Source organism: Mandrillus leucophaeus, unplaced genomic scaffold (assembly GCF_000951045.1).
Source record: "Mandrillus leucophaeus isolate KB7577 unplaced genomic scaffold, Mleu.le_1.0 Scaffold48, whole genome shotgun sequence".
Taxonomy (NCBI): domain Eukaryota; kingdom Metazoa; phylum Chordata; class Mammalia; order Primates; family Cercopithecidae; genus Mandrillus; species Mandrillus leucophaeus.
This window is the reverse complement of record NW_012105142.1, coordinates 925,572-937,631: the sequence shown is the minus strand read 5'-3', so window position 1 is coordinate 937,631 and position 12,060 is coordinate 925,572. Positions and strand designations below refer to the sequence as shown.

The 12,060-nt window shown below is 46.4% G+C and overlaps 1 protein-coding gene across 1 annotated transcript in view; it reads left to right on the top strand.

The window, feature by feature from the left end:
• Window positions 1–6: 6 nt before the first annotated feature.
• Window positions 7–12,060, top strand: part of NUDT19 (nudix (nucleoside diphosphate linked moiety X)-type motif 19) — a gene marked incomplete at its 5' end in the record, with an annotated part of 33,304 nt that continues 21,250 nt past the window's right edge. The window contains one exon of the mRNA XM_011995282.1: window positions 7–144. Coding sequence (XP_011850672.1) covers window positions 7–144 — 138 coding nt within the window. The remainder of the gene's footprint in view (window positions 145–12,060) is intronic.

Here is a 12,060-nt window from a genome sequence, read left to right as displayed (position 1 = left end):
ATCTGGGCGCTGCACAACTGGAGTGCATGGCTCACCCCTTTCTCGCGCAGCGCCACTCGCCGCTTCGACACGGCCTTCTTCCTGTGCTGCCTGCGCGAGCCACCGCCCGTCTACCCCGACTTGGCGGAGGTGGTGGGCTACCAGGTAGGGCCTGCTCATGGCCTTGCTGGGGACCACAGGGATGTGAGAGGGAGGACCCCTCCTGGTGGCCCAGGCCTCCCAGGGACACTTGCATAGGCGGAGCCCAGGGACAGTAGCCAGGAACGCTTGGACGGGCAGGAAACCCTCACACCTGCAGACTAAAGCCATGCTCTTGGTGCAGCTCTGCTTTCCTAGGCTTTGGGGTCTCAAGGCCTCCAGCCTGTCTCTCCACGTAGTTCCTCCAGCGGAGAACCCCTGTCCTAAGCACTTGTACATGTGTATAAGTAGTTCATCTCCACAGCCGTTTAATTTGGTTTTCTTCGAGAACAGACTTAGTATGATTTCAGTCTTCCTATTTTTATTTATTTTTGGTACAGATGGGGGTCTTGTCTCTCTGTGTTGCACACCCAGGCTGGTCTCCAGCTCCTGGTGTGTCCAGAATTGGTTGCTTCCCGTGGGTTCTTGGTCTCGCTGACTCTAAGAATAAAGCTGGGGACCCTCACAGTGAGTGTTACAGTTCTTGAAGATGGTGTGTCTAGAGTTTGGTCCTTCAGAGGTTCAGATGTGTCTGGAGTTTCTTCCTTCCAGGGGGTTCATGGTCTTGCTGACTTCAGGAGTGAAGCCACAGACCTTCGCAGTGAGTGTTACAGCTCTTAAAGGTGGTGTACCTGGAGTTGTTTGTTCCTCCTGGTGGGTTCGTGGTCTTGCTGACTTTAGGAGTGAAGCTGCAGACCTTTGCGGTCAGTGTTACGGCTCATAAAGTTAGTGTGGACCCAAGGAGTGAGCAGCAGCAAGCTTTATTGCAAAAAGCAAGAGAACAAAGCTCCCACAGCATGGAAGGGGACCCCAACGGTTGACTACTGCTGCTGGCTAGGGTGGGGGGTGGGGCAGGGGCACCAGCTTTTATTCCCTTATTTGACCCCACCCACGTCCTGCTGATTGATCCATTTTATAGAGCACTGATTGGTCCGTTTTTACAGAGTGCTGATTGGGGCATTTACAAATCTTTAGCTAGACAGAGTGCTGATTGGTGCATTTACAAACCTTTAGCTAGACACAGAGCACTAATTGGTCCGTTTTTACAAAGTGCCGATTAGTGCATTTACAAACCTTCAGCTAGACAGAAAAGTTCTCCAAGTCCCCACTCAACCCAGGAAGTTCAGCTGGCTTTACCTCTCAATCCCCCTCTAAACAGGACACCCCAGCTGCTGTTGGGAATAGGGCGATAACTGCTCTAGCTACTTCCTGCTGCATAGGGGCAAAGAAAGTGCCCTGCAGTTGTAGTGTCCTCCAGAGGGGAACTCTCTAGGCCAGTGAAAGGGCCAGCAGGTCGGTCCAGGGGTCCTTGGTAGAAGTTGTTAGTTGAGCTCATTTGGGGTTTTGTTTGTAAGACCATCTGTAGCTTGATGGCCTCTATTCTAGAGGAAACAAATTTGACAAGGAGGTTAAAAATACAGGGCCCAACGGCGAGTAATAGTAATATGGCTGTCGCAGGACCTAGAAAGGGAAGAAGCCATGTTGCCCAACTCCAGAGGTTGGTATAAGAGTTTGAAAGGCATTGTCTGATTTCAGAAGCCTTTTCCTGTAAATGCCGGGCAGCATCTCACACTATCCCTGACTTGTTAGTGTAAAAGCAACACTCTTCCCCTAAGAAGGCGCAAAGTCCTCCTTTCTCAGCAGTGAGGAGGTCTAGGCCTTGGGGGTTTCGGAGAGTCACTGCTGCCAGAGTCTATGTGGGATTGCAGTTACTATCCTTACTGGATAGATTTTGTTATTTCTTACAAATTGTCTGAGAAATCCTTTGAGAGTGTGTGGTAGTAGGATAATGAGATAGATAAACTGGCTATTCTGGTTCCTGTAGCAGTGGCCATTTCTAACCCTATATACAACATTAGTTGTATGGCCCTGCGCTGAAGGACTTGAGCTTTGAGGGGCACTGATAGGGTCTGATTTCCATAAGATTAGAAGTTAGGATAATATATGTTACACTGTTAACTTTTAGCAAACTTTACTTTTGTTGAAAACCTTGTTAAGTTTGGGATTTCAAGTATTATTTGCTCTTAATAAGACCTCGTTCAGTCCATATTAACTTAAAATTGGTATAGATGGCTCCTTTCTGATTCTGTAAGTACTTTAAGGTGTGGCTAAGTGCAGACAGCTGGCATGTTTGAGCAGACCAATTGTTAGGCAATTTTCCTAACTCTGCTTCTGTAAGAGTTTCCTGATCACTTACTGAATACCCATTGTGTCTTTTTCCTTAATCGCCTGGGAGGAGACATCTATCATCCTGTCCTGAAGGGAGTTCCTCCTACGTCTGGTCAGACCTTCAGATTTAGATCCCCTGTTAGGAAACCTGCTGGGTTAAGGATTTTTGATAGGAAGGCTACGGGTTGTCAGTGGCCTCAGTGCTTTCAGGCTATGCCCTTGTTTACACTGACAACAAGGTGGTATTGGAGTGTTATAGGGTTACAGAGAAGATCTTCAATGATCAATTATAGGTTTTATATTTTTACTTTTTTTTTGGAGTCAGAGTCTTGCCAGTCACCCAGGCTGGAGTGCAGTGGCGCAGTCTAGGCTCACTGCAACTTCTGCCTCCTGGGTTCAAGCAATTCTTCTGCCTCAGCCTCCCAAGTAGCTGGAATTACAGGCGCACACCACCACCCCCAGCTAATTTTTGTATTTTTAGTAGAGATGGGGTTTCACCATGTTGGCCAAGTTGATCTCAAACTCCTGACCTCGTGATCCATCAGCCTTGGCCTCCCAAAATGCTGGCATTACAGGTGTGAATTATAGGTTTTAAATTTACCCTGGCTTTTAAAGGAATAGGGTACACTGTTATTTCTTTACTACTTCTCTTTCTCTCTGACTCCTTTGTCTCTTCCTCTCTTTCCTTCCGTCTTTGACTTTGTCTCTCTCTTTCTCTCTGCTGCTCTTTTCCTGCCTCTGCCAGCTGCTTATGCTGCTATTCTCCCCTCTCCTTCCCCTTTTTGATGGCTTCGGCAGTGTAAGACTGCCACCTCCTTGGGTTTTTGCACTGAGTGCAATAACTCCATGATTTCCTCGTGGTATTTAATGGAGGTTCCCCCAGACGTTAGGAACTCCCTTTCTTTCCATATTGCAGCATGGCCATGTAGGATTAGATAAGCATACTTGCTATCTGTATACACATTTATCCTTTTTCCCTTTCCCAGTTCTAAGGCTCAGTTAAGTGCCACTAGTTCTGCTAACTGGGCGCTGGTCCCTGAGGGGAAGAGGCTTACTTTCAAGTACGGTTACATCACTAACTATGGCATAACCTGCCCTTTGTATCCCATTTTCCACAGATGAACTTCCATCGGTATATAGGCTAAGGTCTGGATTAGCTAAGGGGACTTCTAAGAGATCCTCTTGGGCGGCATAAGTCTGGACTACAACCTGTTGGCAGCCACGCTCGACCAGCTCCCCATCCTCTGGGAGCAAAGCGGCAGGGCTGAGGGCCACACACATACGCACTTGAAGCACCAGTCCCTCAAGGAGCAGTGCCTGGTATCTAAGCAGGCAGTTGTCTGATACCCATAAACTTCCTTTGGCACCTAGTGTGCCATTTACATAATGAGTAGTCCAGATAGCGAGATCCTTTCCTTATATTATTGTGATAGCCTCTGACACTAAGACAGCCACTGCCACAGCTACCTGTAAACAGTGACGCTAGCCTTTTGCTACTATATCAGTTTCCTTACTTAGGTATGCCACTGGCTGTGGGGTTGTCCCACGAGTCTGAGTAAGGACCCCAAGAGCTATTCCTGCTCTCTCTGTGACGTTTAAAGAAAAGTTTCGTCCTGTGGGAAGGCTTAAGGCTGGAGCTTGAGTTTGTTCCTTCCAATGCCCAGATTTCAGGGTCGATTCCCTGCTCAGGCAGGGGACAAGTGGTTAACTTGTTCCCCATATTCATGTAGATAATAGCTCCAGCTTCGGCTAATATATCCCTCCCTAATAAGGGTGTGGGACTTTCAGGCATAATAAGAAAGGCATGTGAAAAAGAGCAAAGTCTCCCAGTTACAACTGAGACTGAAACACCTGGTTACAGGCTGTCCCAGGATTCTTCGGATGGTAACAGACCTTGAGGACAGTCATCCAGGACAGGAGATTAACACTGAGAAGGCCCTGCCAGTGTCCAGGAGGAAGTCAATTTCCTGGCCCTCAATGGTTATACATAGCCAGGGCTCAGTGAAAGTGATGACATCAGCTGGTGCTTGCCCCAGGCACCCTCAGTCCTGTTGTTGCATCATCTGGTTGGCGGCTTCTGTCCCAGAGAACCTTTGTCCTCTGGGACAGTGTGCCTTCCAGTGATTGCCTCGGCATAGTGGACATGGGTGAGGGGGCAGCTTGTTTCTCATAGGACAATATTTTTTAAAAAAGTGTCCTTGGAAACCACACCGATAACAGGCCCTACCAGGTGATTGGCCTGCTCCATTTTCTGTCCTCTCTGAACCACCAAGGTTTGTTTTTCTGAGGGCCATGACTAAGGCTGTGGTCTTTCTCTGATCTCGCTTTTCCTTTTGGGCCTGTTCCTCTTGGTCCCTATTATAGAACACTGAGGTCGCCAGGTTTAATAATGCCTCCAGATTTTGTTCAGGGCCCAGGGCTCGCTTTTGGAGCTTTCTCCTGATATCTGTGGCTGATTGGGTAATAAATTTATCTTTTAGGATCAAATGACCATCAAATGAGTTGAGTGACAGAGGAGTATATTTTCTTAATGCCTCCCCTAGCCGCTCGAGGAAGGCAGAAGGATTTTCTTCCTTTCCCTGTGTTATGGTGGACATCATTGAATAATTCATGGGCTTCTTCCTAATTCTCCTTAGTCCTTCTAGAACACAGGTCAACAGATGTTTATGACTCCAGTCCCCATGATCTGAGTCAAGGTCCCAGTGGGGATCCATACTGGGGTCGGCTTGCTGACTGGTAGGGAATTTATCCCTTTCTTTGGCTGTCATTCTATCGTTTACTTGACTAAGATACCAGGTATCTCCAAACTCTTGGGCTGCAGCTAAAGCCACATTCTTTTCATTAAAGGCCAGGGTTTGATCTAACAATAGCATGACATCTCTCCAAGTGAGATCCAAGGTTTGCCCTGGACCCTGTAGGACATCTATGTACCTATCAGGATCATCCAAAAGCTTCCCAAGGTCTGCCTTGATCTGCTTTAAATCAGAGAGGGAGAAGGGGACATGTACCCGAGTTTGGACCAAGTTCCCCTTCCCCTACAGCTTGAAGGGCACATAACCGATGGCCTGGGGGTTTTTGTGGTCCTTGGGAGATTTCTTTGCTTGTTTCCTTCTGGGCAGAGGGTATTAGAGGAGGCTTATCATTAATAGGAAGGGGAGCTATAGGGAGGCTAGGATATGGGCGTAAGCTGAGAGGTCCTCCTGTGGGATGTAAATTGCAAGCTTTGCATAGTGGTGTATTCTTCAGTGAAAAGAAAGCCTGGACATAGGGTATTTCACTCCATTTGCCTTCCCTCTTACAGAAGGTCAAGCTGCAGGATAGTATTGTAATTTATACTTCCCTCAGGTGGCCATTTTTCCCCATCAGAGAGAGAATATTGGAGCCAGGCCATAGTGCAGAAAAAAATGAGGCACCTCTTTTTCAGGGTTTGCGGGTCAAATTGGTACCAATGGCTTAGAATGCATTTCAAGGGTGAGCCTGTTGAGGCCTGAGTGTTTCCCATCTGAAAGACAAAACCACCCAAGATTTTGGTTTGTTTGTTTCTCCCCTGCCCAAGAACCCGCAACGGTCCCTGGACCCTGCTGATTGGAATAGTTGCGCTCACCGACGCGGCAGCAGAAACACTAGTTCTCCTCCTAGACCACAAGGAGGACCGAGGAAGGTCGGATTTAGTGGCCCTTACCGACGCATTCTCGAAAACCTGCACCCTTGCCTGTCCTCCTAGACCACAAAGCGAGAAAAATTGGATTTAGTGGCCCTTACCAATGCATTATCAAAAACCTATTAGAGTCCTAAGCATTCTCCTGTTAGTATTGGGATTTTACCCCTGTCCTATAAAGATATTATGCTCCAAAAACGAAGTGGAGGGCCATACCCTGAGGGAGGGAAGGGATCTCCAGAGTTGGAAGAGTGACGCCTTTTGTCCCCATTTAGAATAGGAAGGATACAATTTCTGAGGCTCCCTATATTCTAGCTTCAGGAATAGCTTTTGTTAGCCCTTTTTGTCTGAGGAGGGATCCTAAAATTCCAGATAGTCACCCCCTACGACGGGGCTTTGGGCAAAAATTATGTCTTTCTGATTGGTGAGCCCAGGTGTCTAAAGAAGGCAACAGAGTCCTGAAGTTTATACTAAAAATCATTCTTAAAGGAGAAACTAGAAAATCACCAGAGACAGGGAGTGGTTTTTAGAAGAGGGACTAGCCTCAGAGAAGAGAGGCGAGAGGAAGTTTGTCTGACAGGCGTTGAGACCCAGGAGGCAAGGGTCAGGATAGATAGGAGAGATGGGCGAGTCTCGCTTAGGCGACATGACTTTGAGAGTTCCACTCATGACTGCAGGGTCAACCAACTTGTTGTCGGGACCCCGGAGCTGAATGGCTTTCCTCTCTGTCGACCCTCGGCTCAGCGCAGAAGTACAGGAAAAGTAGAAGTTGGTTCCAGGCAAACCAACCCTCCCAACTCCGAGTCGGGGGTTGTTAGAGAGCGCTTTCCCAGAAAGCCTGACACCTGTGTCTTTAGTCCAGTGGCTACACTAGTCACTTTTAACTGGCCAACAGGTGCCCGGTATTTAGCCCCCGAATTCTAAGGAAAAATAGGACAGAATAGCAAGTGAACGGGATCCAGTGGTACTCACCGCTCGGCCATAGGTGATAGTCCCTTTGTGGTCACCAAAATGTGTCCAGAATTGGTTCCTTCCAGTGGGTTCTTAGTCTCGCTGACTTCAAGAATGAAGCCGCGAACCTTTGCGGTGAGTGTTACAGTTCTTAAAGACGGTGTGTCCGGAGTTTGTTCCGTTCAGATGTTCAGATACGTCCGGAGTTTCTTCCTTCCAGTGGGTTCGTGGTCTCGCTGACTTCAGGAGAGAAGCTGCAGACCTTCGCGGGCAGTGTTACAGCTCATAAAGGTAGCGCAGACCCAAAGAGTGAGCAGCAGCAAGATTTATTGCAAAAAGCAAAAAAAAACAAAGCTTCCACAGCATGGAAGGGGAGGGAAACACGTTGCCCTTTGCTGGCAGGGGTGGCCACCCTTTTTCCTCCTTTTTGGCCCCGCCCTTATCCTGCTGATTGGTCCATTTTACAGAGCACTGATTGGTCCATTTTACAGAGCGCTGATTGGTCCATTTTACAGAGTGCTGATTGGTCCATTTTTGTAGAGTGCTGATTGGTGTGTTTACAAACCTTTAGCTAGACACAGAGCGCTGATTGGTGCATTTTTACAGAGTACAGATAGGTGCATTTACAAACCTTTAGCTAGACACAGAGCACTGATTGGTGCATTTTTACAGAGTGCTGATTGGTGCATTTGCAAACCTTTAGCTAGACACAGCGCTGACTGGTGCGCTTACAAACCATTAGCTAGACACAGAGCACTGATTGGTGCGTTTTTACAGAGTGCTGATTGGTGCTTTTACAAACCTTTAGCTAGACACAGAGCACTGATTGGTGCGTTTTTACAGAGTGCCAATTGGTGCATTTACAAACCTTTAGCTAAACAGAAAAGTTCTCCAAGTCTCCACTCAACCCAGGAAGTCCAGCTGGCTTCATTTCTGGGCTCAAGTGATTCTCCAGTCTCAGCTTCCCGGGTAGCTGGGCCCATAGGCACGTGCAACCATGCCTGGCTAATTGTTTTATTGTTTGTAGAGACTAGCTCTTGCTATGTTGCTTAGGCAGGTCTTGAACTCCTGGCCTCAAACGACCATCTGGCTTCAGCCTCCCAAATTCTTGGGGATTATTGGCATAAGCTACTGTGCCTGGCCAGTTTCAATCTTTTAAAATTTATTGACCAATACGGTGACTGACACCTGTAATCTCAGCATTTTGGGAGAACAAGGCCAGAGGATTGATTGAGCTCAAGAACTCAAGACCTGCCTGGACTGTAACATACTAAGACCTCATATTTACCAAAAAAATTAAAAATTAGCTGGGCATGGTGGTGCATGCCTGTGGTTCCCATTACTGAGGGAGCTGAGGTGGGTGGGAGGATCACTTGAGCCTGGGAGGTTGAGGCTGTAGTAAGCCATGATCGCACCACTGCACTTCAGCCTGGACAACAGAGACCCTGTCTCAAAAAAAAAAAATTATTGTGATTTGTTATAAGGCCATGAATATGGTCTGTTTTGGTGAATGTTCCCTTTGCACTTGAGAAAATACGTATTCTGCTGTTTGTTGGTATTTTTGTAAAAATGTCAAATTAGGTTGAGTCGTTCATAGCATCTTACAGTTTTATTTTTTTGTTTTTTGTTTTTTGTTTTTTTTTTAAACGGAGTCTTGCTCTGTCACCCAGGCTGGAGTGCAGTGGCCTGATCTCGGCTCACTGAAACCTCCGCCTCCCGGGTTCAAGTGATTCTCCTGCCTCAGTCTCCTGAGCAGCTGGGATTACAGGCACCCACCACCATGCCTAGCTAATTTTTGTATTTTTAGTAGAGACAGGGGTTTCACTGGGTTGGTCAGGCTGGTCGCGAACTCCTGACCTCAGGTGATCCACCTGCCTGGGCCTCCCAAAGTGCTAGGATTACAGGTGTGAGCCACTGTGCCTGGCCAGTCTTGCAGGTCTTCTATATCATTTCCTTGTTTCATCAGGTGCTGAGAGAGGAATGCAGAAATCTTCAACTAATAATTGTGGAGTTGTCTTTTTCACCTTTTAGTTCTATCAGATTTGGCTTCATGTATTTTGAAGCTCCCATGGAAGGTACTGACTGTATCCACATTTAAGACTTCTAAAAGTTCATGGTTTAACTCTTTAATGATTATGAAATACCATTCTTTATTCCTGGTTATAATCTTTATTCTGAAATCTGAAATTTACTCTGTTTGATATTAATATAGCCACTCTGACTTTCCTTTGATTCATGTTAGTATATTTTCCATCCTTTTAAGCTATCTGTGTCTTTATTATTTAAAGTGTGTTTCTGACTGGATGCAGTGGCTTACACCTATAATCCCAACACTTTGGGAGGCCAAGGAGGGCTGATCACCTGAGTTCAGGAGTTTGAGACCAGCCCAGCAACATAGTGAAACCCTGTCTATACTAAAAATACAAAAATTATCTGGGTGTGCAGGGGTCTGTCCCGCAGACCCTGACCCAGCGATGGATGAATAACGTGCACTGATACAGATATTCTGCTTTACCATTCTGGCTGAGCATTAGGCCTACTTACAGACTCCCAGGAGAGTGCTGTAAACAGTTGCGACCTCAACCTTGACCAGCCATTTATTCAGTAAAGGTTAATTGATAAAGGCTTGAGTCAACACCAACACCACTAGAGGGTAATTGACCTTGTGGACATCCCAAATAGAAAGCAATTAAGCATCTGTGGTAGATCAAAGGTTAGTCTTAGGACCACATGAGTAAACAAGCTAGTTAGATAAACTCCCCACACTCCTTTGTATCTACTTAATTAATTTATTTTTTTGAGACAGAGTTTCGCTCTGCCGCCCAGGCTGGAGTGCAGTGGCACAATCTTGGCTCACTGCAAGCTCCGTCTCCCAGGTTCACACCATTCTTCTGCCTCAGCCTCCGGAGTAGCTGGGACTACAGGCGCCTGCCACCACGCCTGGCTAATTTGTGTGTGTGTGTGTGTGTGTGTGTATTTTTAGCAGAGATGGGGTTTCACCATGTTAGCCAGGATACTCTCGATCTCCTGACCTCGTGATCCACCCGCCTTGGCTTCCCAAAGTGTTGGAATTACAGGCGTGAGCCACCACACCTGGCCTACTTTAATTTATTTAACTAACGGTAAATGGACTAGGCTGCCTTCAGCCAGATCTGTTACTGAAGTTATGCAAACTCTCAGGCCTTCCAGGAGGGTTTCTGGCTAGTATAACTAAATTTTTTCCCACCAGCCTGACTGAACCCTCATACAGGTAGAGACAGGAGAACTGCTTGAACTCAGGAGGCAGAGGTAGCCGTGGGCCAAGATCATGCCACTGCACTCCAGCCTGGGTGACAGAGTGAGACTCCATCTCTAAAAAAAGAGAAAAAAGTATGTTTCTTGTAGGCAGCATGTAGTCTTGTTTTTTATCTGATATAAAAACTTTTGCTTTTTAGTTGGAGTGTTTATTTATATTTGTTATTGTCAACAAGGTTAGATTCAAAGCTACCATCTTACTACTCATTTTTTCCCCATCTATTTGTACTGTTTTTCTTATGACCATTTTATTTCCATTATTAACTTACTATGTCTCTTTGTAGTTGCTCTAAAATTTGCAATATACGTTTTTCATTTCATTTATAGAGTTAGAACCTTGCAATAGTATACTTGCTTTTTCTCTCCTATCCTTTATGCTATTGTTGTCATACATTTGACTTTTATTATAAACTCTACAATACACTCTGATTATTTTTGCTTTAGACCATCAATCTTTTTTTTTTTTTTTAAGACAGGGTTCACTCTTTTCACCCAGGCTGGAATGCAATGGCATGATCTTGGCTCATCGCACCCTTCACCTCCCGGGTTCAAGCTATTCTCCTGCTTCAGCCTCCCTTGTAGCTGGGATTACAGGCATATGCCACCACGCCCAGCTAATTTTGTATTTTTAGTAGAAATGGGGTTTCTCCATGTTGGTCAGGCTGGTCTCGAACTCCCGACCTCAGGTCATCCGCCCACCTCGGCCTCTCAAAGTACTGAGATTATAGGCATCAGCCACCCTGCCTAGCCTAGACCATAGTCTTAATGAGAAAAAATGTCTTATGTTTACCTGCATATTTACCTTTTTTTTTGAGACAGAGTTTCGTTCTTGTTCCCCAGGCAGCAGTGCAATGGTGCCATCTCGGCTCACCATAACCTCTGCCTCCTGGGTTCAAGTGATTCTCCTGCCTCAGCCTCCCAAGTATCTGGGATTACAAGCATGCGCCCACCATGACTGGCTAATTTGTGTTTTTAGTAGAGACGGGATTTCTCCATGTTGGTCAGGCTGGTCTTGAACTCCTGACCTCAGGTGAGCCACCTGCCTCAGCCTCCCAAAATGCTGGGATCACAGGCGTGGGCCACTGTGCCCAGCCTTTTTTTTTTTTGAGACAGAGTCTTACTCTGTCACCCAGGCTGGAGTGCAGTGGCACGATCTTGGCTCACCACAACCTCCGCCTCTCTGGTTCAAGCGATTCTCCTGCCTCCTGCCTCAGCCTCCTGAGTAGCTGGGATTACATGCACCCACCACCACACCCAGCTACTTTTTGCATTTTTAGTAGAGACAAGGATTCACCATGTTGGCCAGGCTGGTCTCGAACTCCTGACCTCAGGTGATCCACCCAGCTGGGCCTCCCAAAGTGCTGAGATCACAGGCGTGAGCCACCATGCCCAGCCACATATTTACTATTTTTAGCACTCTTTATTCCTTTGTGTAGCTCTAAATCTATCTCTGATATCCTTCTGTCTAAAGAAGTTTCTCTAATATTTCTTGTAGCATAGATCCTATGACAATGAGTCCTCTAACTTTTGCTTGCTTGAAAATAACTATTTTGCCATTGTTTTTGAAAGATACTTTGGCTAGGTGTAAAATTCTAGGTTGATAGGCTTTTTTCTTTATGTACCTAAAAATATTGCTCCCTTGTTTGCTAGTTTGCATAAATTTCTTATGAGAGGTCTGTTACCACTCTTGCAGGTAAATTTTTTTTTTTGAGACAGTCTTGCTCTGCCGCCCAGGCTAGAGTGCAATGGTGCGATCTTGGCTCACTGCAACCTCCGCCTCCCAGATTCAAGCAGTTCTTCTGCCTCAGCCT